Source organism: Nycticebus coucang, chromosome 16 (assembly GCF_027406575.1).
Source record: "Nycticebus coucang isolate mNycCou1 chromosome 16, mNycCou1.pri, whole genome shotgun sequence".
Classification (NCBI taxonomy): Eukaryota; Metazoa; Chordata; class Mammalia; order Primates; family Lorisidae; genus Nycticebus; species Nycticebus coucang.
Genome location: NC_069795.1, coordinates 11,860,455 through 11,887,803, shown reverse-complemented (window position 1 = coordinate 11,887,803; position 27,349 = coordinate 11,860,455). Strand labels below are relative to the sequence as shown.

Sequence of the window (27,349 nt, the reverse complement as noted above, 5' to 3'; positions counted from 1 at the left end):
GGAGTAGGGCGCCGGTCCCATATGCCGGAGGTGGCGGGTTCAAACCTAGCCCCGGCCAAAAACCAAAAAAAAAAAAAAAAGAAAGACATTGGAAAAGTGGCAACCTTCAGTATAAATGGATTGTGAAAAATACGTAGTTTATTTGATAACTTTTCATTTAACAAGAGGTATTATGTTGTGTTAACATGAAATATAAGTAAAGGTTTGTATGATTTATCTAAATCTTCTTTGGACACTATCTGACAATTAATTTGTTACTTTCAGACATGAAAGAGGCCTCCAGAAAAAGTAGATGTGTATCTGTACAAACAGATCCTACTGATGAAATTCCCACCAAAAAGTCAAAGAAGCATAAAAAGCACAAAAACAAAAAGAAGAAAAAGAAGAAAGAAAAGGAAAAAAAGTATAAAAGACAGCCAGAAGAGTCTGAGTCAAAGCCGAAATCTCATCATGATGGGAACATAGATTTAGAGTCTGATTCCTTTTTAAAGTTTGATTCTGAACCTTCAGCGATGGCACTGGAGCATCCTATGAGACCATTTGTCCCATCTGAGACCAGTGAATCCCCTGCAGTTGTGCTAGAACCACCTATAGTATCAATGCAGGTATCAGAGCCACACATCTTAGAAACTCTGAAGTCAGCTGCAAGAACTACAGAACTGTCGGTTGCATCTACATCAGTAATCTCAGAGCAGTCTGTGACAGTAATGCTGGAACCATCCGTGACAAAGATCCTGGATTCCTCTGCAACAGCACCAGTGTCTACTACAACAGTGGTGCTTAAGTCATCTGAGCCAGTTGTAACAATGTCGGAGTATCAGATGAAGTCTGTGCTGAAATCTTTGGAGAGCACATCTCCAGAGCCATCAAAGATCATGTTGGTAGAGCCCCCAGTAGCTAAAGTATTAGAGCCATCAGAAACCCTTGTGGTATCATCAGAGACACCTACTGAGGTGTACCCTGAACCAAGCACATCAACAACAATGGATTTTCCAGAGTCATCTGCAACTGAAGCGCAAAGATTGCCAGAGCAGCCTGTAGAAGTACCACCGGAGATTGCAGATTCATCTAAGACAAGACCACAGGAGTTGCTGGAGCTACCTAAGACCACAGCGTTGGAGCTGCCGGAGTCGTCGGTGGCCTCAGTGATGGAGTTGCCGGGGCCACCTGCGACCTCCATGCTGGAGTTGCAGGGGCCCTCTGTGACTCCACTGCTGGAGTTACCTGGGCCCTCTGCTACCCCGGTGTCCGAGTTGCCAGGGCCCCTTTCTACCCCAGTGCCTGAGTTGCCAGGGCCCCCTGCGACAGCAGTGCCTGAGTTGCTGGGGCCCTCTGTGACACCAGTGCAACAGTTGTCACAGGAATTGCCAGGGCTTCCAGCACCATCCATGGGGTTGGAGCCACCACAGGAGGTGCCAGAGCCACCTGTGATGGCACAGGAGTTGCCAGGGCTGCCTATGGTGACAGCAGCAGTAGAGTTGCCCGAGCAGCCTGCGGTAACAGTAGCAATGGAGTTGACCGAACAACCTGTGACGACGACAGAGCTGGAGCAGCCTGTGGGGATGACAACGGTGGAACATCCTGGGCATCCTGAGGTGACAGCGGCAACAGAGTTGCTGGGGCAGCCTGAGGCAGCAATGGTGCTGGAGTTGCCAGGACAGCCAGTGGCAACAACAGCGCTGGAGTTGCCGGGGCAGCCTTCGGTGACTGGGGTGCCAGAGTTGCCAGGGCTGCCTTCGGCAACTAGGGCACTAGAGTTGTCAGGGCAGCCTGTGGCAACTGGGGCACTGGAGTTGCCTGGGCAGCTCATGGCAACTGGGGCACTGGAGTTCTCGGGGCAGTCTGGGGCAGCTGGAGCACTGGAGCTTTTGGGGCAGCCTCTGGCAACAGGGGTGCTAGAGTTGCCAGGGCAGCCTGGAGCGCCAGAGTTGCCTGGGCAACCTGTGGCAACTGTGGCGCTGGAGATCTCTGTTCAGTCTGTGGTGACAACATCGGAGCTGTCAACGATGACCGTGTCGCAGTCCCTGGAGGTGCCCTCGACGACAGCGCTGGAATCCTATAATACGGTAGCACAGGAGCTGCCTACTACATTAGTGGGGGAGACTTCTGTAACAGTAGGAGTGGATCCCTTGATGGCCCAAGAGTCCCATATGTTAGCTTCTAACACCATGGAAACCCATATGTTAGCATCCAACACTTTGGACTCCCAAATGCTAGCCTCCAACACCATGGACTCCCAGATGCTAGCGTCCAACACCATGGACTCCCAGATGTTAGCCTCTAGCACCATGGACTCCCAGATGTTAGCTACCAGCTCCATGGACTCCCAGATGTTAGCTACCAGCTCCATGGACTCCCAGATGTTAGCAACTAGCACTATGGACTCCCAGATGTTAGCAACCAGTTCCATGGACTCCCAGATGTTAGCAACCAGCTCCATGGACTCCCAGATGTTAGCTACCAGCTCCATGGATTCCCAGATGTTAGCAACTAGCTCCATGGACTCCCAGATGTTAGCAACCAGCACCATGGACTCCCAGATGTTAGCAACCAGCACCATGGACTCCCAGATGTTAGCAAGTAGCTCTATGGATTCACAGATGTTAGCATCTGGTACTATGGACTCTCAAATGTTAGCTTCTGGCACCATGGATGCTCAGATGTTAGCGTCTGGTACAATGGATGCCCAGATGTTAGCATCTAGTACCCAAGATTCTATGTTGGATTCAAAATCTCCTGATCCCTATAGGTTAGCTCAGGATCCTTACAGGTTAGCTCAGGATCCTTATAGGTTGGGTCATGACCCCTATAGATTAGGTCATGATGCCTATAGGTTAGGACAGGACCCTTACAGATTAGGCCATGATCCCTACAGACTAACTCCTGATCCCTATAGGATGTCACCTAGACCCTATAGGATAGCACCCAGGTCCTATAGAATAGCACCCAGGCCATACAGGTTAGCACCTAGACCCCTGATGTTAGCATCTAGACGTTCTATGATGATGTCCTATGCTGCAGAACGTTCCATGATGTCATCTTATGAACGCTCTATGATGTCTTATGAGCGGTCTATGATGTCCCCTATGGCTGAGCGTTCTATGATGTCAGCTTATGAGCGCTCTATGATGTCAGCCTACGAGCGCTCTATGATGTCCCCTATGGCCGAGCGCTCTATGATGTCAGCCTATGAACGCTCCATGATGTCAGCTTATGAGCGCTCCATGATGTCCCCAATGGCTGATCGATCGATGATGTCCATGGGTGCTGACCGGTCTATGATGTCATCGTACTCTGCTGCTGACCGGTCTATGATGTCATCGTACTCTGCAGCTGACCGATCTATGATGTCATCTTATACTGCTGATCGTTCAATGATGTCTATGGCTGCTGATTATACTGATTCTTACACTGATACATACACAGAGGCGTATATGGTGCCACCTTTACCTCCTGAAGAGCCCCCAACAATGCCACCATTGCCACCTGAGGAGCCACCAATGACACCACCATTGCCTCCTGAGGAGCCACCAGAGGGTCCAGCATTACCCACTGAGCAGTCAGCATTAACAGCTGAAAATACTTGGCCTTCAGAGGTGCCATCATTACCTCCTGAAGAATCTGTATCACAGCCTGAACCTCCTGTGAGTCAAAGTGAGATTTCAGAGTCTTCGGCTTTGCCTGCTAATTATTCAGTGTCAGCATCAGATCCCTCAGTGTTAGCATCAGAGGCTGCCGTGACTGTTCCAGAACCATTGCTAGAGCCAGAGTCTTCAGTTACATCTCAGTTACCTGTAGAGTCTACAGTACTAGCAGAGGAACATGAAATTATTCCAGAGAGACCAATGACTTGTGTGGTGTCTGAAACTCCCATAATGTCAGCTGAACCTACTATGTTAACATCAGAGCCTCCTCTTACATCAGAGACAGCAGAAACATTTGATTCCATGAGAGCCTCAGGACATGTTGCTTCAGAGGTATCTATGTCCTTGCTAGAGCCAGCAGTAACTATTCCAGAAGCAGCAGAGAGCAGCATTTTGGAGTCACCAGCTTTGGCTGTCCCAGAGTCTCCAGCCATGGTTGTCCCAGAGCCACCTGCTTTGGCCATTCCAGAGCCCCCTGCTGTGGCCATGACTGAGCCTCCTGTCATGGCTGTCCCAGAGCCTCTAGTTGTGGCTGAGCCAGAGCATGTTACCATTCCTGTGTCAGTTGTTTCTGCCCTGGAACCTACTGTCCCTATCCTGGAACCAGTGGTGTCAGTCCTCCAACCTGCTATGATTATTTCAGAACCATCTGTTTCTACCCAGGAATCCTCTGTGACAATTTCAGAGTCTGCTGTGAATGTCTCGGAGCAGACTCAGGTAATATCAACTGAAATGGTTATAGAGTCTACACCACTGATACTGGAGTCTAGTGTTATGTCCTCAGCACATGTTATGAAAGGAATGAATATGTTATCTGGTGATCAAAATCTTGCTCCAGAGGTAGGTATGCAGGAGATACCATTGCATTCAGGTGACGAGCCACATGAAGGGTACCAGAAAAGTGACTATTATGAAAGTGAGCATGGAATAAATACAGACATTAATATAAATGATGATTTAATTGCTAAAGAAATGGAACATAATACAGTGTCTGCTGTTAGCACTGATCCTGTTGGTGAAATTGGTGAAGAGAAAATTTTGCCTACCAATGAGACTAAACAATGCCCAGTATTGGATACCTACCCTGGTGTCAGTGAAGCTGATGTAGGAGAAACTCTATCTTCTACTAATTCTCTTGCTCTGGAACTTGATGCAGTGGGAACTCCTAAAGGTATTGAATTTATCACAGCATCTGCTCTCAGTTCAGTTAATAAATATGATGTTGAATTCTCTTTAGCTACTCAAGATACTGAACATGACATGGTAATTTCAACCAGCCCCAGTGGTGGTAGTGAAGCTGACATAGAAGGACCTTTGCTGGCTAAAGACATTCATTTTGATTTACCATCTAGTAATAACCTTGTTAGTGCTGAAGAACCATTACCTGTAAGAGAGAGTGACCAGACATCAGCAGTTGCTCTCAGCCCTAAAGAAACTAGTGGAGTTGAAAAAGAGGCACCTCTCCCTCCTACAGAGATAGCTGATTCAGAATTATCTGCAAACATTGAGGCTATTAATGAAGCAGATTTAGTGAGACCATTACTTCCTAAGGACATGGAGCGTCTTACAAGCCTTAGAGCTGGTATTGAAGGACCTTTACTTGCAAGTGAAGTTGAACGTGACAAATCTGCTGCCAGTCCAGTTATAATTAGTTTGCCAGAAAGAGCTTCAGAATCTTCTTCAGAGGAAAAAGATGATTATGAAATTTTTGTAAAAGTTAAGGACACACATGAAAAAAGCAAGAAAAATAAGAACCGTGACAAAGGTGAGAAAGAGAAGAAAAGAGACTCTTCATTAAGATCTCGAAGTAAAAGGTCCAAGTCTTCTGAACACAAATCACGCAAGCGAACCAGTGAATCTCGTTCTAGAGCAAGGAAGAGATCATCTAAGTCCAAGTCACGTCGCTCTCAAACACGATCACGGTCACGTTCCAGACGTAGGAGGAGGAGCAGCAGATCAAGATCAAAGTCTAGAGGAAGACGATCTGTATCAAAAGAGAAGCGCAAAAGATCTCCAAAGCACAGGTCCAAGTCTAGGGAAAGAAAAAGGAAAAGATCAAGCTCCAGGGATAACCGGAAAACAGTTAGAGCTCGAAGTCGCACCCCAAGTCGTCGGAGTCGAAGTCACACTCCGAGTCGGCGAAGAAGGTCTAGATCTGTGGGTAGAAGAAGGAGTTTTAGCATTTCCCCCAGCCACCGGAGCCGTACCCCTAGCCGCCGGAGCCGCACCCCCAGCCGCCGGAGCCGCACCCCCAGCCGCAGGAGCCGTACCCCCAGCCGCCGGAGCCGCACCCCCAACCGCCGGAGCCGCACCCCCAGCCGCCGGAGTCGGACCCCCAGCCGTAGGAGAAGATCAAGGTCTGGGGCAAGACGACGAAGCTTCAGTATATCCCCAATCAGATTGAGGCGATCAAGAACACCCTTGAGGAGAAGGTTCAGTAGATCTCCCATCCGTCGTAAAAGATCCAGGTCTTCTGAAAGAGGCAGATCACCCAAACGTCTGACAGATTTGGGTGAGTCATTTTTTTAAAGTTTAATGGCATTGTAATAGGCTAGAGAATGATTTAAACCTGAATTTTTTGCAGATCTTGAATCAAATGAAATACTTTGGGTTATTTTAGTGTAAATATTCTATCTTTAAATTTTTATGGTTTAAAGAGCTTGTATTTATAAGAAAATACAGGGTTAAGTGTATTGTAATTGGCGTTAAAAAGACTTGCTTTAGGGGCGGCACCTGTGGCTCAGTGGGTAGGGCACTGTCCCCATGTACCAAGGGTGGCAGGTTCAAACCCGGCCCCCGCTGAACTGCAACAAAAAAATAGCCAGGTGTCGTGGCGGGCGCCTGTAGTCCCAGCTACTCAGGAGGTTGAGGCAAGAGAATCGCCTAAGCCCAGGAGTTGGAGGTTGCTGTGAGCTGTGACCCCACTGCACTCTACCGAGGGAGATAAAGTGAGACTCTGTCTCTACAAAAAAAAAAAAAGGACTTGCTTTAGCCTATAATTAGAATCAAGGTGTTTTCATACTTGAGTGTTTTATTTTGTTTTGGTCATCTTGCCATGACGAAAAATGGAAAGTAGCAGCATGGAAAGTAGCAGCAGATGTAGCGGTCTAGTCATCAAAAACAAAGCTCAGATTGTTTATATGTATCCCAATATACATCTTGCAAATAACCCTAAAATAACAATGTTTCTTTTTTAATAAGTTAACATATCTTAAAATGGCATTCCAGAACTTAAAATACTATAGAAGGTAATTCTGATAACTGGAGTAGAGAATTTTGCATGGGGGAGGTTATTTAACTGGGTAGGTGATTAGCCAAATAAGGTAAATTTATTAAATCAGTAATTTTTAATAATCTGTTGTACTTTAAAAATAAATGCTTGCCCGGGTGCGGTTGTGGCCTATGCCTTTAATCTTAGCACTTTGAAAGGCCAGGGCAGGAGGATTGCTTGAGCTCAGGAGCTGGAGACCAATCTGAGCAAGAGACCCCATCTCTACTGAAAATAGGAAACTTAGCCAGACATTGTGGCACATATCTGTAGTCCCAGCTACTTGGGAAGCTGAGGCAGGAGGATGGCTTGAGCCCAGGAGTTTAGAGGTTGTAGTGAGTTATGATGATGCCATTGCACTCTAGCCCCTGGCAACAGAGCGACACCATCTCAAAATAAGCTCCAATTTTCCTTAATTTTAAGTAGTGGTTACAGATGCTTAAAACTTGATGGATAATGCATGATTACCTGCAATAAGTATGGATAATTTATTGTTATCCCAGTATATTGGACACTTCCAGGTCAAGATTGTTTAAAGAAAAGGATATTTAGCCTTGGCGCCTGTAGCACAGTGGTTACTGTGCCAGCCACATACACTGAGGCAGGCAGGTTTGAACCCGGCCCGGGCCAAGCTAAAACAACAATGAAAACCACAACAACAAAAAAATAGCCAGGCATTGTGTGGGTGCCTATAGTCCCAGCTACTAGGGAGGCTGAGGCAAGAGAATTGCTTAAGTCCAAGAGTTTTGAGGTTGCTGCGAGCTGTGGCACCATGGCGCACTACTGAGGGCAACATAGTGAGACTCTTGAGTAAAAAAAAGAAAAGGATATTAAGAGTAATAAGGAAGAATCTGCATTTAGTTCAACAAAAGTTTTTTGAGATTTTTTTTTTTTATTCAGAGCAAAGGAACATTATGTAATTCTAAAAGTGATGACAAGTTGACGAAGAAGACATGAGTAAAATGCATGTCTTTTTTACAAAGTAGTAAAACCTTCCATAAAGGGCAGAATGAGATGATTACTATAATGTTGCTATAGGTGAGATTAGAGTGCAATGGAGAGGAGAGTTAATTGTGACTTAATGGTAACTTGTTAGAAGAGGTGACTCTTGAACTTGGACTCAAAAGAGTTCTTTAAGATGTCAGATTAGAAGAGTAATTTAAGTTGTGGTAATTTGAAGAAGTAAAAGTTGGCTTTTGCAAGTTTGTATCTTCAGAGTGTGTATGGTAGGGTGGTTATCATAGTTGTATAATGAGTCAGCTGTTTTGTGTAGTATTTGAATGGGAAGCTCATTGTCGACTTAATTCTTTAAAATAAGGGGCCACTGCTTAACAACACTTTGAGCCAGAGTGGTTTGATATAGATATGACAGAGATGAAAATTGATGCCTTCAGTTTTGTGAGCAAATAAAACTTTTGGTAATAAAAAACATACAGCATTCTAGGAAAACTGCTTCTTATATTTTTCCTCTTACAGATAAGGCTCAATTACTTGAAATAGCCAAAGCTAATGCAGCTGCCATGTGTGCTAAGGCTGGTGTTCCTTTGCCGCCAAACCTAAAGCCTGCACCTCCACCTACAATAGAAGAGAAAGTTGCTAAAAAGTCAGGAGGAGCTACTATAGAAGAACTAACTGAGGTAAGCTAGACAGAATTTGTTTTCATTCTTAAATGGATTATTCCAGTGATGTTGACTCTGGAGCGTGCCAAAACCCGAATTGTGGGCTGAACTGATAATGGCTGGCACCGAGTGGCCAAAACCCGAAATACAGATGTGGCAGCGGCAGAAGCTCTGTTTAGCAGGCCATTATCCGGGATGGCTAAGCTCCGCTAGCTAAAAGTTACTTCCCATTACTTTTGCTTTCCAGTTTTAGAAGCCAAACTGACTGAGGAGTGGGACGGTTCGTTTGAATGGAGGAGGTGTTGAGTGAGCAACACGCAGAAGCTCGCCTACAGTTTCGTATCCATTCACGACGAGTTCACTGATCGCCACGAGTGTACTACATATACGCAAAGACACAGACAATCTTCAGAAATGATCTTTTGCCACCGGAGCTTGGAAATTATTAAGACTAGCTGGCCATTGCCTGAAAGGAACTTCTTTCGCATCAACATTTCGGGTTTTGGCTGTTTGGTACCAGCCATTGGCGATAATGGCCGACCATTATCAGTTCTTCCTGCGGTTCGGGTTTTGGCAGTAACATATATATTTTAAACATACTTATTTTTGTTTTTAAAAAATTTGGTCTTTTCAATTGAGGCTTTGGGGGGCTTGTTTTATTATTAACTACTTTTTTGGGGGTGATGCTGAAATATTGCTGCTAGAATCCAGAAATACCACACTGTTTCATATATTGAAACTTGTTATTGGCTAGCCTTATGCCAGCCTGCCACTGTCAATATATTCTGTTCCCCTTGGTTACAAGCTTGATATACTCTGTGTTTTTGGCTAAATGAGCTTTTTTTCTATTGTAATATTTTCAATTGATGATAGATGTGATGAATTCTATTGCTTGTATAGAGACAGGTCTACCCAAAATTAACTCTGACCTTTTTATAAAGCCAGGTAATGGAGTCGGAGTCTGTTCCTTTGCTTCTTAGGAAGGAATTGACTTTGCTTTATGTGTCAGACCTCATGAATTGTACCCTCTCCATCATGCCTTATTTTTCATTTTTAACTTCTATTCATGAAGAGATTCAACCTACAAAATGTTACTATCTAATTTACTGCAAATATTTCCAATCTGCTATTTTGCCATACATTTTGAGGATCATAAAGCTTCTTAATTTGTTTCCTCACTTAGATTTATTATAATATGAATTACAACTTTTTTAAAAAAAATTAAGGACCTTGTAAAAGCTTATCTTGCTTACTTACCAAATCCAAGCTCTTTATCCAAAATACGACTTAGTATTTTGCTGTTTTTAGCCTCATTTCAGCCCTCTTCTCACTTTTTAACCAACACTTAACTAGGATGATTTTTCCTTTCTCTACCAATCCCTTGTTCTTCACTATGAAAATCTGGCTTAGGACTCCTCAAGGAATATTCCTTGATTCTCTAACCCTGCCTGACCTCTATTCTTTCGTAAGCTTTTGTTCTTTTAGCACTTATGTAATCAGTTTGTATTATATCAGTTTGCACTTGTTATTGTGTTGCTCTGTAAAAGCGTTCTTCAATTATTTCATGTATATGTATTCTGTCTCTTGTACTAGATTGTAAGCTCCTTGGGAGCAGGGACCATGTCTTCTACTTTTTTTTTTGTATTCCCCAGACAGTGCCCAGTACAGTGCTTTGCACATAGTAGGTGCTCAATAAATGTTGTTGACTGACCAGCCAGAGTGTGTTTAAGTAATAACTAATAAGCCAGATTATCTGTAACCTATCATTAATCTTGTTTGTTTTTAAAGTTGCTTTTATGTGGTTTTGAGTCTTCTTAAGAAATTATATGTTGTTCTACATAAAGCATTTAAGATTTATCTTCTGTTTGTTTTTACTTTTAAAGAAATGCAAACAGATCGCACAGAGTAAAGAAGATGATGATGTAATAGTGAATAAACCTCATGTTTCGGATGAAGAGGAAGAAGAACCTCCTTTTTATCATCATCCCTTTAAACTCAATGAACCCAAACCCATTTTTTTCAATTTGAATGTGAGTATTAGTGCTTGTGGATTGGTAAAACAGTACAACTTACGGAATTATTTAAATAAAACCCAAGTAGAATTTAGTTTATCAATTTTTGGTTTAAATACTGTGAGAAATAATAAGGCTAATTATTTTCTTTCTGATTATTTTGAAAATCTTGAGAAACCATTTAATGTAGGTAATTGTTACATTGAGTTTTAATTAAGAAACACTTTATTTTTTAGATTGCTGCAGCAAAGCCAACTCCACCCAAAAGCCAGGTAACATTAACAAAAGAATTTCCTGTCTCATCTGGATCTCAACACCGGAAAAAAGAAGCTGATAGTGTTTATGGAGAGTGGGTTCCTGTAGAGAAAAACGGTGAAGAGAACAAAGACGATGACAATGTTTTCAGCAGCAATTTGCCCTCAGAGGTAAGTAAGAGGAATATTATGCTCTTTTTTTCCTTTTTTATACCTGAATCTGTCATTTTATTGTTATTTTATATCTGATTTGGATTCTGTTTCACTCTTCTTAGGGCCGGGTTAAACGGCAGGGCCGGGTTAGACGACAGATGAAACAACCCGCAGCTTCTCATTTGACAGTAACTCGATGCAATTCACTTTGTGGAACCAAGCCACAAAGTGAAAAGCATCGAATTGCCGAGAACAGTGTTATCACATCCCTACCCAACATTGGGCCCTCCTTGCACTTGTGGGAAGGTAGCCCAAGGTACAACTATTTAGCTTCCCGTTTTGCTTCAAGGCTCTATAGCTCTAGATTTTGGTGGTAGCAAATTTACTGGGTGGAGGGATTGAGCGGAGAGAGGCAGACCCTCAGGTTCAACACAAGAACTGGATTGGAAAAGGTCATTATAGGCTGATGTGAGCATCTTAACTACATAGCCCATTGCCCTTAATTGATGTTTTTTGTTGTTTTTTCTTTTTTTAACTATTTCTCTGGGTTGTTTGTCAGATAGCCTTTAATTTTAATCATTTTCCCTTACCTGTGCTACCTTGGCCCTTTTGAATCTTGTGTTTAACCTAATGCTCAGCCTTGGTACTCCATTCCCTTCTCCTTCCCCTCTTTGCTACTATTAAAAGTTGGAGAAGTGGAATTCACACCTTGAGATTTCCACGAGGCTATAGTTGTAACTTGTCAAAATGACGTAGTAATAATGCCAAGTGTCAAAACAACCCCATTAAAATGCCGCCTGATTAAATAATGTGCTGCTAAATATAGTGCACATGAAAACAGCAAGACTGTATATATATGTAAATATATATATATCTGTATCTTTGTATGTATCTCTGTATCTGTACCTTTGCTGTATCTTTTAATAAACAGTTTACTTTTATTTAACTTGTTGTGCAAAATCACGCTTGGGGGATCTGGGAGGGTGGAGACTTACTAGGGGGAGGTGGGAGTTTTAAATGCTACTATAGATTAGTTGTCATCACCTCTTGCCCTTGGTTTCCAAAGCCCAGACATTTGTCTAAGGACTGGACTATATAGTCAATGCCCATACAGACTCAGTTCTGGGATATGTAGGTCAAAGAGAACTGTACCTCACTTCAGGTTCCATTGACCATATCATCATCTTCCAGTAAACACTTCCAATTCTACAAATAAATTCTGTTAGAAAATCAGAAAGTGAACAGAACCCAAATCAGAAACCTTTTGATAGCAGCATTTTATTTTCTCCCTAGGCTATTCACAGGAGACATTTTCACCAATTTTTTTTTTTTTTTAAGACATGTAGCATTTTGAAAGGGAAGTTCTTTACAATAAAGCTGGTGCTGGTGTTGATTATTAGCCTGTGCAACTTTAATTCACAGATGAACTATATTCACATTGGGTTCAACAATTGAAACAAGTTATACCATCACCAGTGAGGGAAGGATAGCTGGATTAGTCAGTAATTTAGGTGAGACCTATTGAGTAGGTCTGTTGTAATCCCCAAATCAGGCTACCTCACATCTCAAGAGGAAAAAGCTAACTGATATTTGCAGATGACTTAATCTTCTTGTGGTAGCTCAGTGTAAACCATGATAAGGCTGAACAAACTTAACTTACAAATCTCAGTATGTATGCTTTTCATAACTAATTTCTTACAGATAAAGCACTTAACAGAGCAGGACAAACCATAGCTAGGGAGAGTCATTACATGTGAATTATTTTCCAATAGAGTGAAGACTATAAATATTGCAAAGTTCCAAGGGATTTTCCTGAGAAGATAAAACTATTTTGAAATTTTTCATTTGAACATGGGGAAAGTAAATCCTGATAACACTTCTGATTGAGAGTGTGTATTTGAAATTTAGTCTTTAACCATTTTCAGTCTTAACACTCAAAGTGTGATGTCTTAGCTTTATCTGTTATCAGAAGTTGTCAGATTTTAATTAAAGGTTGACAGTTATTCTCAAGATATCTGGGGTGGAGGGAACTAGATAGAGAAAGTATACCTAAGTAATTATATATTTGAGTAAAGGAGTCTTGTGAAAATAGAAGAAAAATAAGTTCTGTTCAGAGAGCTAAAGTAAGCAAACAGCATCTTTTTGGGAAAGTACAGCTATTTGCTATCAGAACTCTTTAAGCTGCTTACTTAGAAGATAAGACTCACAGAAGATACAGATTAACTTTAGTTCTAAATAAAAATCCCCTGCAAATATTAGGGGGGAAAGATAGGATTGGTTTGCTTTCAAATTTCTTGCATTTTTACCTAGCAATAATAATGTTAGACATATAAAAGAAATGTTCACAGTATAAAATATTTTGTTCTAGTTGTTTAGCAACCATTTAAATACATTTGTAAAGACAATGTTCTGTATATCAGTGTGAAATATTTTTGGTAACATTTTGTTGGGAATGTTGACCTTTATGATTCCCTTCTTAAGGTCTAAAATAAAGGCTTTTAGAGTAAAAGGAAGTTTTTTTTTTTTAATAGTCAACTACTTAACTGGATAGCATTTTTTTTATTTAAGTCTTTCTTGTTTTAAATGAAGTTTGTGGTTCTCTAGTGCTGAGTGTAAAACATTTAGACCAAGGTCATAGATTTTACCTCCATAAGGGCAGTTGTCTGGCATGAGTGCTCTTTGACATAAGTATGAATGGATAGACAATATGGATGGATGGAGCAGCATAAATCCATATTCTTATGGGAAAACAACACATCAGACTGTGATCCCTGCTGCCATAGCATCGTCTTCCTACTCAGAAACCAGCCAGCATCATCCTCAGTAAGGAGAGACTACAGAACTTTGATCTTATTTGTGAGCATTTGATTTGTGAACAAAAAAAGTAGTCCTCAAGGACATGAACTTTTGGTAATAAAGTTAGGAAAGACTTATTGTGTAGATTTGAACATAATCATTGACATAAGTAGAGTGATGGCTCCATTTATAATTAATTACTAGTCTGGAGTTTTTGTGGATTTAATATCAATAATAAATGCTTTAGGCATCCATAGTTAGCTCCATTAAGGTCTAGTGATTGCTTAGATGTTATCTTTATTTTAAGCAGTTTGCTACCTTGTATTATTGAATCATATTTTCACATCCCAGTGTAACTAAAATTCTCTTAATTATAAAAGCTCTAAATATATGAAGTTTAGGAAAGCTAACTTCTTGGTATAAAATGAAAATTTTAATCAGAAATTAAACACTTAGGTCCTAGCACTGCTGAAATATGTAATGTACAGCCTTGTTATTCATTCTTTTCTCCCTAGATTTCTCTTAGGTGCTTAATACTGAATTTCTCTAAGCCATTTAATAGGTTATCTGTTTTCACGTTACACTTTGTTTAGATTAATGTAAGAATTAACCCAGTAGAGATTTAGAATGATATAATAAGAAGATTCATAATTCACTTTTCAATTAAACACATACTAACTGGAACATTTGTATTTACTGTGGCTTTTGTTGTTGTAGTTGTCATTTTGCTCTTTTACATATGAACCGCTTTATATTTCATTAATTTTTACTAACTGTCTTAACATGTTTTACATACAGGCCAGATGGTTTTCCTTTAGTTCTCTTTTCTAATGATTGAAGTTTTCATTTTATTTTTTTAATTTTTAGGTATCTGCAGTTACTATTGTAGAAAATAGTGTTCTGGCTTATAGGAGTTATTTTCCTTACCTGATGCACCCCATTGTAACAATTATCTTTCAAAATTGTTAAGATGCTTGTTCTATTTATGTAAATAGTTGGGTTAACAAAAGGGTAAATAGACTTAAAAGAATTTTTTACATGAGAAATGAAGATATAAAAGGCACACATATAATAGAGGTCAAGAAATGCATGTTACATGGTACCAGTTGCATTATGAATTTTATTACACCTGGGACACCTTTTTAGGTTTCAGACATGGTAGTAATCTGCATTTTTGCTAAGATAAAGAGATAAAGGAACTTGGTCAGTTTTTACTAATGTGAAAATTACAGATTAATTCAGGATAGTTTAAAATTTCCCCTTTTAGAAACTTTCTGTCTTAGAGAAAATGTAATTAAACATTTCCCATTATAATACCTAGACTGTACTACACATTTTTATACATTAGGTAGTGAGCCAATCTATAGTGTATCAGTGGAAGGAAATAAGATTTGTTATGACTTCATAAGAAATTTTTTCATATAGAAACTTAAAATTATTTTTCCCAGTTCTTAGACGGGCTTTTAGCATCATTTTGGTTCCTAGCCCACATTTCTTGTTTCTAAATATTAAAGTATGAGTAAGATTCTGAAGCTTCACTGTCCAATGTAATTGTCACCAGCCACTAAAAAAGTCAATTTCTTCATCACAATAGCCATATTTCAAGTGCTCAGTAGCAGTCACCCTAGACAGTTATATTGGACAGTGCTACTCTAAAGAGTAGCTGTGGGATTTTATGAGTGTTTTAATTACGGATACAAAACATCTGGTCTGACCCTTGAATATAACTGGTTTTGGTATTATAGTTGGCTTTTTAGGCATTATTCCATAATGTGAGTTACCTTGAAAAGCTGGAAATAGGATTTTGATGTAAACTCTTTGAAGATCCTTAGAGGTTAAGATAATTTTGATTCATTCTATTTTGGGCATATCTTTTCATATTTAAAAATAAGAAATTAATACACAAATTGCTGTGGTAATAAATATTTTTTACAAGAACTTCCAGCTCATTTGCTAAGCCTGATGAAAAACAGATGAAATTTGTACTACCTCAGGAAAATAATAGTTGGAATTAAATATCAAGTAGCTATATTCCTTTCAGAGTTAGATGTGATTTTAATGTGAAACATTCCTGAGACATCAAAGAAGTTCCATTTTAGAGATAAAAGATGAGGCACTTAGGTTACCTGCTTAATAAAGGCTAAAAAAAGAAAAATGTAAAGATATAAAACTTCTCAAGAAGGATGAGTTCACAAAGTTACATTCATTTGCTTTCCACTTGGAAAGAATTAGTTTTATTCCAGAAAAGTCAGCATTTTTAGAGCCTTCTAAATATATCTTTATGAGTAATTTACTGTTGGAAATGGAGGGTTGGGATCAGGGCTTCTTCCCAGTATTCTCCCAGATTTTAGCCTTTTCAGAATAAAAACCTCTTATTTATGACAAAGCACTCTAACATTTAAGATTTATAGATTGCTGTGAAAACCAAAGTAAGCCTGAAGGTAATGAGACACATTTGGTGTGCCTTGAAAAACTGCCTTGATAATCTTTTAGTAATCACCAATTTTAGGAAACATGCAAGGTAGGCCTAGGGGATACAAATTTTGGCCCGAAATATCTTCAATACCATTTAAGTATTAGGAATTGATCAGAAGTAAAGTAGAAGTGAAAAGTGAGAATACAAAGTTTCTTAGTGTTTCAGTCATACTTTGCTTACCAGTGGTTCTCAACTTTCCTAATGCCCGATGTATTTTCATTGTTACAAAGGGGTCGTGACCCACAGGTTGAGAACCGAGAACCAGAACCGAGAACCGCTGGTTTAGACTAACTAATTCTGATAGGCATTAAAAATATTCTAACTGGTGTAGGTGATTTACTAAATTGACTTAAGAAATTACGGTTTCCAATTCATGAAATTGGTAACTGTGTAATAAACAATTTCAGAAGAATTCAGTTTAATTTTGCCTTCATTTTAAGAAAGTATTGTATAAAAATCTATACTTCGTAGAAGAAAAACCTTGGTTTACCTAAAAGAACATTGTTATTCAGCAAGAGAACTAAGAATTATGGTGTGATTAAGGGGTTCTACGGGTAAGAAAAGAAAGATCAGTAGATCCTCATTAATGAGGTATAATTATTCTCTCACAGTCATATAGTGTGTACTGCATCTTATTTTTAAAAAAATATTTCATACACTATACGTGAAGTCAGCCTCTACTTTTTGAAAAGAACACCCATAGCTGTTAACTGTTTTACTGACTTAATACATGTCATGCAGTACCTACTAGTCATTTTTTTATATGTGAAAACAGCAAAACTTTCCATGTCAGATAAGCATTTTACAGTTATTTAATACCTCTTAAAATAGTAAGAGGTATTAAAAGCAAACATAAATAAATGAAATTGACCTCTTAATTTTAAAATAAGAAATTCTAGATACTTTGTGGGTTTTTCTTTCTGTAGTTAAAGCTTCCACAAACATATTGAGAATTTGCTCCAAAGATTACTTTTTAAAGTAAAAAATTATAAAATTTGCCTCTGCTTAGCATAAGGTTTTAAAGAGTAGACTATGAGCTTTGAAGAGGACCTACAACTTCAAACCTTTAAAAGTGTTTCAGTTGATGTTTTTGATTTCCACAGAAATATTTTCACTTTTGGTAATGTATATAAACTGAAAACAAAAGGATCATTTATGTATATCTTCAGTGTATTTCTTGAAGAAATTGAGTTCTTAAGACCAAAGTATAGTCTTAAGAACAAGAAGACGACGACGAAAGAGACGTGCTGATGTGTAAAGGAATGATCATAATGCTTTTCTACTTAAGTGTTTTGCTTCTTTAAACTGCTAAGGAGTATAAAACTTACAATGGTTCAAAAAATTCCGAGTTCATTATAAATGACCTTTTGTTAATGAAGGCTAGAGATTTTTAAATTCTTAATGGAACATTCCACGATTATGGTTTGATGCCATAGAAAATATACTAAATTCAGTCCGAGTTTTGGTTTGGTTCTGCGGCCTATATTAATTACCTTGTAATTTACCTTAATTCTTCTTAACAAGGTTTCTTTACTTTTTTGATTCTTCTCCATATTTTATAAGATTTCCAGTATGTAAGACTATTTTGTTTTTGACATACAGCAACTAAAGATATGAGGACTTTTCAGAATTTAGGGGGCTCTGGTAATTTGAGATAATTATCTATGTTTTCTTTCTTAGCCTGTGGACATCTCTACAGCAATGAGTGAACGGGCACTTGCTCAGAAAAGACTCAGTGAGAATGCATTTGATCTTGAAGCCATGAGTATGTTAAACCGAGCTCAGGAAAGGGTATGTAGCAGTCTTTAATGTATAAAGGAGAATTTCACTAACTGGATGGTTGAGATGTAACAAAATAATTTACCTTAATTAGCTGGCTTATTTTAAATGAAAATAATTTGAGGCCTCCTTACGATTCTGTAAATGTTAATTGCATACTATGTGGCAGGAACTATTTCTTTTTTTGCTCTTGGTAGAGTACTGTGGCATTACATAGCTTATAGCAACCTCCAACTCCTGGACTTAGGTGATTCTCTTGCCTCAGCCTCCTGAGTAGCTGAGACTACAGGCACCCACCACAATGCCCGGTTATTTTTTTGTTGTTGCAGTTTGGCCGGGGCTGGGTTTGAACCCGCCACCCTTGGTATATGGGGCCAGTGCCCTAACCATTGAGCCACAGACGCCGCCCAAGGAACTATTTCTTGAGCAAACAAAATAGAATAAATTTCCTGCCCTTGTAGTTTATAGTCAATATATAAAAATAACTAAATTGTCCCTAGAAGTTTATTCTGGATTTATAGTATCTCGAAGGAAGTAATTAAAAATCCAGGCTATTGTGACACATATTAGAGTGCATTTTTATGAAATAGGTAAGACTGGAGGGTAGGGATCCTTTGTTACACAAGCTCTTTTGTATATTTTTTTATGTATCTGTGTGATATTGAAGAATGAATATTAGAGCTATGTTTTTTAGTTAGAGATACCTCTAAAATCTTGTTATTAATGGGATTCACGGAGTTAACACACTACTTAACTTTAGAGGAATATTTAATTTTAAATTTGTATGGATTGAATATATTGTTTTAAGTTGAAAGTTTAAGCCTTTTTTAAAGTGAATTAAATTATTGCCAGTGGCATTTTAATCAATTAATAATATTATTTACTTATTTGAAGTGGTTTCCTTTCTTCAGATTGATGCCTGGGCTCAGCTGAACTCTATTCCTGGCCAGTTCACAGGAAGTACAGGAGTACAGGTTCTGACACAAGAACAGTTGGCCAATACTGGTGCCCAAGCCTGGATTAAAAAGGTACACAATATGTGCACACACAAAGGTGTTGAAGTACAAAGTTAAAAATTTTTTTGGAAATTGTTTTATTAAGAATGCATGAGGAAGCCAGTGACTCTGGTAACCAAAGTTCCTGAGTAAATATGCTTTGTGTATATGCTCCAGGATGGACACTGAAGATGGATGAATTCATGAGAGAATGGCAGATGTATAAATATGGCTAAAGAGCCAGTTTATATCCTGAGGTTATTTTTTTAAATTGTTGCTGCTGATTTTGAGAGGGAGGGGTTTTTTTTGTTTGTTTTATTTAACTCTGGTTTGACCACTAATAACATATTAGGTGCTCTTCAGAGTATTCCCTAATTCCTGTTGGACTACTAACCTAATTATTTCAAGGGAGTGGTTCTCAAATTTTTCTTCATCATGGGATACTTTATTACAGGTTTATTTTGGTGGATCACCGTCCCCAAGAGCCCTCTATCACTCTTAATTTTCCATTGGTCTATTCCTCTGTCCTTGTCCTTCATTAGTTCCTGCGCCCTCCTATAAGATCCCTTCGCCCCTATTCCTTACTCCTCTTGTGACTTCCAGTCCCAGGTCAGCTGCTGGCTATAGCAAGTGATTGGGGGGCCTTAGTGTTAGCACTGCATGTGGTGATCTTGCCATGTACTGGAAGGCTAAAGGAGGATGGCTGGAGTGGGATGGGCCATGCTGAAGGGAGGGGAATAGCATGGGGGTGGGGTGGTTAATCTGTGGACCACTATTTAGGCCCTGGTGGCCTCTGGTGATCCACAGACTCAATTTGAGAACCACTAATTTTATGGAAAAAAAAGCCCTAAAAATATAAGACCCAAAACCAAGGGACAGAACGGACACCTTGCACCACGAAGATGTAGGTGCATCTGGTTTCAGATTCCTGCATTGAGACCTGTGACCTCCACCCATGGCTGCCTCATCATTAGGTGGTTGAGGAAGGTATTCTGACGAAATCTGTTCTGGTAAAGGGACGAATCTTGCTTGGTGAGCTTAGTGACAAATTTGTTTCAGGAGTATTGGCAGCATGCATAGCAGTCTGAAACTGGGAGGCTGCGTGGTCTAATGGATTGGGAAGGTTTCTTTATCCAGTTGTACTCCTGGCTCCTTGTGTGATCGTGGGCAAGTAATTCTTTGGAATTTCAAAGTCTCCCAAGTGTCAAGTGGAGACGGGTCCTTACTACTGCCTCAGAATGGTAATCAATAATGTGATGGTTATCTAGGGAGAGTTGCTATGAGTGCCAGTGAATGAGGTGGATTTTCAAAAAAAAAAGAGATTGGTTGCTTTGGACTATTTAATCTCGTAACATTTCAGTTCTGAGAGTTTTATCTCTGATCATCTTAAATGAAAATGAAACACTCATTTTGCTTGCCTTTTGGGGGGCAAGCATTTGGGGGCAATAATTCCAATAATATACATATAGAGAGTAAAAAATTACAATTTATGTAGCTTGCAGGGACTGGTATTGTAAAAAGTGATAATCTAGTAAAATACTGAAAGTTTGATTAGTTTTGGACTAATATAGTTAAAAATGAGAATGATTTATGTATTTGAAAAATGGCTTTCAGGTGAAAGTGGGAAGAATTATAAATGTATATTTAATTCTTTACTATTTTAATTGCTTAATACTATTTAGTTTTGAACAGTACTCTATTATTTCAGGAAGTTAAAACTAGAAGTTCTCGGGTGTTTAGGCATATAAGACACACTCCACATACATTGGTCGGTAGAAACTTCTGAATGTGCTTCCATTGAAATTTGTTACAATGATATGCTGATCCATAAATTTTTGTATACTTTTAAATACCATGGTGACATGGTTAACAACCTAAATCCTTTTACAAAGTAGAATTTTTTAGTAAGTAAATTGGCTTTCCCCTATCCCATAAAATAATTGTTTTCGTATTTTTGATCTTATAGGCAGTTCACAGATTTTAAATAATTAAAAATATTTGTAGGACCTCTTAAGAAAGTTTCATCCTTACATTTAATGTAAAATACACTTTGCAGACCAAATTTTAATAATAGAAAAAAACAACACTTTCAGGAAAACATCCAATTGTACACAATTACTGAAGAAAATTTGATGCTGTTAACAATTAGAATAAATAAATAAATAAATAAATAAAAATTGGCCAAAACACAGAAGGAAATAGGCAACTGCAAATTTAAAATTTATCATTGCTGTTGAATATAACAAATACTGCCTATGCGTTATTTAGTTGTGTTTAGAAAACTTGCTCAAATGATCATTTCAGCTTTTTTGTTGCTTTAATATAGCCTAACATCCTCTTTGTATGTTAAAAACCACATGGAATGCCAACATTCTCCATGTTCTTACATTGTTGTAGTGTATTTTTGGATGAAAAAGAAAAGTTGTACCAGTATTCTTAATGTCAGTAAAACATTTTAAATTGTTACTGTTTTAAAAGACCCCTCATTTTCTGGAATGTAATGATTTGGACATGACCTGAAACACTGTTTATTAATGTGGTCTCATTAGATTTATTGGATCTTTTTGTAAACATAATATACTCTGGGGTAGAGAAACAGATTAAGGTATTAGAGAATGGAAACAAAATTGGAAACCTGGGTTATCTGGGGTTTCATATCGCACTCTGCACAGTTGCCCTTTTTTTTAGGAGTGTTCCTTGGAAAGGAGGGGCGGATGAACCTGGAAGTAAGTAAAAGTCATTCTAGGTGTGTAGCATCAAGGCAGTTGATATCCAAGCATCAGCTAACTTTTCTCTTTATACATCTACTCTGCATGGCCTGCACCAAATAAGGAACTGAACCAGGGGTATGTTTTTACCTCCACAGTTGCCTCCTTCCATCAGAGCACCTTGATGAACTTAATGTCTAGTCACACATCATTGGCATGTTTTCTCCCCAGCATTTAATTATAAAGCTGGGAAACAAATGAGATTATGCAGTTTTATTATTGTTTACAAATGGGATTTTTTACATTTAATATTAACTTATCAATATAGGAAATTATAATGCCTACTATTTGCTTAGCTATCAGACATTTTAACTCCCTCTCTTGATAAGTTAATGACTTTTGCTATATATTTGCAAACATAAACCTAAAATTCCATAGCCATGGGGAAATCATAACTTGGAGATAATGTGTTAAATTTTTTTAAAAAATGCCCTTAAAGATCAACAGTGGAATTCAATACTGTTGTATGTACATGGATGCCCTTTAAAAAGAGGCATTGTATGTTTCTTAATGTGAAAATAATGGACTGTTGACCATGCTAACGTGTGTGTAATATATATATATAAATTGTGCATCTTAGGACATTAAGTGGTTTGCTGCTTTGATGGAAATTATGGTTCAGTGGGTTGGATACAAGAGAGATGATTGTTCACAGAATAACCTGTGAACTTTCACCCCTCTGTATGGAAACTTGTTTCAGGGCCAAATCCTTGTAGCTGTCTTCTTGCCCCGGTCAGTGCCAGCCGTACTATTCACAACACTGCTGCTACCGAGGCCTAGGTATGTAAACATTTAAGGAGTTTTTTAAGTCTTTTAACAACAAGCTAGGTTTTAAAAGAATTCAAATTCATTTTGGTGTACTTACAGGGCATTTTATGTGATTATCTTCTATTTATTACTGCGTAAATTTATTTTAAAGAGCTATCTTCTTGCTTCATAGGGATTTTCTAAGTAAAATATTTACACTTGCTTTATAGTAGAATGGGGGAAGAAAACTTTGGATGACAACAGTATGCTTCTTCAGTGTCCAAACTATTTATTTCTAAATGCTTTCTGGGCTTTATTCACGAACTAGGTACACCTGGGACAATTAATATTATTGACTGTTTTAACATCGCCTTCTTTTTATTTTGCAAGCTAAGAAGAGATACCAGTGAACCTAAATAGTGGACGAAAACAGGAGTGTTCTAAATTTTTTTTTTTTTGGAGGGGGGCATGAGGGATACTGTTTTAATTTTTTAAGACTGCCGTTTACTTGCCTTATTTGACTGTCAAAGTAACATTATGTTAATGTGAAAATAATTAGAACATACACACTACACTTTAAGTATAGAAGCATTTGCATTTAATTACTATAACTGTAACAGATATAAAAGTATAAAATAAGAATCCTCTTTTGAAAAAGTAACCAGTGAGTCTGTAGTCCAGTTAACTGTAAAATGGGGACATTTTACCTTTCTTTTCCTTGGATAGGATCAGTTCTTAAGAGCAGCCCCGGTAACTGGAGGAATGGGAGCCGTTTTGATGAGAAAAATGGGCTGGAGAGAAGGAGAAGGATTAGGAAAAAACAAAGAAGGAAATAAGGAACCGATCCTAGTTGATTTTAAGACAGACCGAAAAGGTAACATGTTCTTTTTTGGAATGTTTATTATACCTCTTTTAACATGTAGGGTTTCATTTTATACATTCTTTTAATCCCAGTGATCCTGAACTGGAGTCATTTCTTATATGTATAGCTATGTGTCAGAAAAAAACTTTAACCCATTTTCACACACAAAAGCTTAATTTTTATAAAAGCTAACTTTTGTCATGCTAGTTGCTAAGTATTAGAAAATATGCATGTATCTAATTATGATTACAAATTTAACTAGATTTCATGTTTAGGAAACAGAATTTGTTTAGTTTTTTCTCTTGACAGGGACCATGTTTTTGTCTTTATTTCTAGAATTTATTTTTGTCAGCTAATTTTACACATATTTGGTATATCCTGTTTGAGTGCTGTTTTGTCTTCACTCTAAAGGTTTTTTGCTTGTCCTTCTTTTCAAGCTCAATAGTTAGGTTGGGTTGGAGAAAAGTAGACAACTGCCAACAACCTTACCTCTTTCTGTCTTGTGTTAGGTCACTTTGGAACTTTTAGCTTTTGCAGTTTTCTACTGTCCTCAGATAATTGGGGAGGGTGGGGAGGGGTCTGTGTAGTTTGTATTTAAATACAGTAGAACCTCCATCGTGCAGTTTTTGGGAAATAGACTAGCTCTGCACCAAATATGTACTGCAAAAAGCCAGGGATCATTCTCCTTGGAGTTGTGCAACATGGTCTGGATGGACGTTCTCAAGAGAACAGAACTCATTTCCTAGGAATTAATTATAATATATAGGTTGAACATACTAAACCTGGAAATCTGAAGTGCTACCAGAACCCAGACTTCTGAGTGCTCACATAGGGGTCAGAGGAAATGTTCATTGGAGCATTTCAGATTTTCTGATTTGGGATGGTTGGCTGGTAAATATGATACAAACATTTGAAAACCTGAAAAAGTCTAAAACACTTGTGGTCCCAAGCATTTTGGATAAAGGGAAAACCTTATTTTATTTTGTGTTAGTAATATATTTTTTTCTCTTATTTTGTTTGAGCGAACGAGAGCTAATATAGTTCTTTTTTAAATAGACGTGTGGGAGGGAGGAGGTTATGTTTATATTTTGAGAACATCTCACATTAGTCAAGAAAGCGACTGTTGCTGGGGAGAAAGGGACCCATTTATCCTTGCAGACAACTGTCTTATTCACTCTTTTTTTGGTGGTTTACATCCTAACCTTTTTGGAAACATACTCATAAGTGAGCTTTTTTTTTTTTTTTGAGACAGAGTTTCACTTTGTGGCCCTCAGTAGAGTGCTGTGGCATCACAGCTCAGCAATCTCCAACTCCTGGGTTTAGGCGATTCTCTTGCCTCAGCCTCCCAAGTAGCTGGGACTACAGGTGCCTGCCACAATGCCCAGCTATTTTTTTTGTTGCGGTTTGACCGGGGTTGAACCTGCCACCCTTGGTATATGGGGCTGGCGCCCTACCCACTGAGCCACAAACGCCACCCCCAGCTATTTTTTTATTGTAGTTGTTGTTTAGCAGGCCTGGACTGGGTTCCAACCCACCAGCCCTGGTGTATGTGGCAGGCACCCTACCCATTGAGCTATCAGTGCAGAGCCAATAACTGAGCTTTTTTTTTTTTTTTTTGCAGTTTTTGCCAGGGCCGGGCTTGAACCCGCCAACCCTGGTATATGGGGCCGGCACTCTACTCTTGAGCCACAGGTGCCACCCTAAGCATTTTTTTAAGAGAAAGAAATAACTGGCAATAAATAGCCACTGCTTTAAACTTACAGAGAAACAGACCTGAGGTGTTAATTACCTGGAATATGAGTATGTGTGTATGTGTGTGTATGTATACATTGTATTTTGTGGACATTTGCTGTTTATATGATTTGTAACACTAAAGCGTATGTATATGATTTGTAACACTAAAGCGTATGAATAAAAAATTTTATATTGAAACATAGCAAGAGAAGTTAAGATTGATATAGAAATTAAGTGTAGTGGTTTTTGTGAAGCATAGATTTAGGTTTAGGCTCCTACAGGAGTCTTTGCTTTTCTGTATTGTAATTTTAAATGATTTGAAATTTTTAGTTAACTGGGCTTTTTTTTTTTTTTTTAGGACTTGTTGCAGTAGGAGAAAGAGCACAAAAGAGGTCTGGGAACTTCTCTGCAGCAATGAAAGATCTGTCAGGTAGGAGCTATTTTTGAATTTTTTCTTGTTCCACCCCTGCCTTGAATTCATAATTTGTTGTAAAAGTTGTTGGAAATAATGTGTAACTAAGTTTTTTTTTTTTTTTTTTCCTGGCAGGCAAGCATCCTGTGTCTGCCTTGATGGAAATCTGTAATAAGAGAAGGTGGCAGCCACCAGAATTTCTCTTGGTCCATGATAGTGGCCCTGATCATCGCAAACATTTTCTCTTTAGGGTAAATATGAATTTTTGCATTAATTGTATACATTAATTTGATAGTGTTAGAGGGTGAGGGATGAACATTATCACAGTATTAAGATTCTGTTTATGGGTGGGGGTGTGTATGTGTGGGTAAGTGGTTGGGTTTTTAAACACAGAAGGGTGCTTTAATATGACTTGTGAATGTCCTGTTTTTAATAAACTAGACAAAAGTGTAGGCAAAATCTGGTGCACAATTTGTTGATATTTTCTAGGGGAATGTGGGAGGATTTATTAGTACTTTTATTAAGTGTTATTTTTTCCAATGGATACCTGCTTTTAATTTCCCAAATGATTTGCTTTTTCTGGGTTGAAATTATTTTGACTGATATAGTATGGGTTTTATGTTTTCGTGAATTATTTTTTCTAGCATTTAGTGAAAAAATACAAACCTAATAGATATTAAAGTTTGATGCTGTTCTTATTGTATGTTTTTCTTGAATAGGTATTGAGAAATGGAAGCCCTTACCAGCCCAATTGTATGTTTTTCTTGAATAGGTATTGATAAATGGAAGCGCTTACCAGCCCAGCTTTGCCAGCCCTAATAAGAAGCATGCTAAAGCCACAGCAGCTACTGTGGTTCTTCAAGCAATGGGCCTTGTACCAAAGGACCTCATGGCTAATGCCACTTGCTTCAGGAGTGCCTCACGTAGATAGATTGAGGTTTTATAATAATCATTTCAGATAATTTTACTCTGCATCACAATGTATTTCCTCTTTAATGTTGTAAATATTTGGCAATTTAAGACATTGTGTAAAAAAGCAATCTGTACAAACATCTCCAGGCTTTGATTTTTGTACCATGGAAATTGTATTTAACCATACAGGGTTTTGGTATGTTTATATTGTTTACCTTAGTGATGTATTTGTTTAAGTGGCTAACATCCAAACGATTGTTTGAAGGCATCAGTAATCTTCAGTGTGGAATGTTGAATAACGCTTTTATACTGTATTTTGTACTATGATGTAACTTCCCTTCCTTATGGCTAGGCTGCTGTAACACTTGCCTGTAATCAGAGAAGGGCTGTGCACCTTGTACTATTTCACAATGGGTTCTGCTGGACAGATACTGGGCCAGTGTTATTGAGGTAATCAAGCAAGATCTGTTCCACAGGGCTAATGCCACCATCTCCCGTTAAAATTTTGTAGAGGTTATAAAAAGAAAGTGGTATGTTGTGTGATGATCAGCACTCAGTCCTGCATTCCTGTTAAAGCCACTTGGGTCAAAGGGAGTCAAAATGAAGTCTGACTAGGATTCTGCAGAAACCAAGTACATTTAGTATGGCATTGAGTTGTGATATAGTTTTACTTTGATGTGCATTTTGAATTTCAGCTACACCTAGATAGACGTAAAATGATAATTAAAATGCTGTAACCAACTTATCTAATAAAATTGGCAACCAGCCGCTATTTTGTTGACTATGAGAAAATTTATGTTAATTTTTAGGGTCTTATAGAATATTTCATGTGTATTACAGTGGTATTCATATGCTATGTCTCTAAGCTTTATTTTCAAAAGTTTAAGGCCCAAATACAAACTTCTCTGGAATAAATGC

General features: G+C 38.5%; 1 protein-coding gene across 7 annotated transcripts in view; it reads left to right on the top strand.

Moving 5' to 3' along the window:
- Positions 1-27,346, top strand: part of SON (SON DNA and RNA binding protein) — a 33,014-nt gene extending 5,668 nt beyond the window's left edge. Inside the window, exons 3-12 of one of the 7 annotated variants that reach the window (XM_053564550.1) lie at positions 265-6,156; positions 8,389-8,549; positions 10,415-10,561; positions 10,780-10,968; positions 17,903-18,013; positions 18,913-19,029; positions 23,238-23,385; positions 25,466-25,537; positions 25,655-25,770; positions 26,292-27,346. In XM_053564550.1, the coding sequence (XP_053420525.1) occupies positions 265-6,156; positions 8,389-8,549; positions 10,415-10,561; positions 10,780-10,968; positions 17,903-18,013; positions 18,913-19,029; positions 23,238-23,385; positions 25,466-25,537; positions 25,655-25,770; positions 26,292-26,450 (7,112 nt within the window). In that variant the 3' untranslated portion in view covers positions 26,451-27,346. The other 6 variants (XM_053564551.1, XR_008374876.1, XM_053564552.1 and 3 more) reach the window with 6 other exon arrangements.
- The last annotated feature ends 3 nt before the right edge of the window (positions 27,347-27,349 follow it).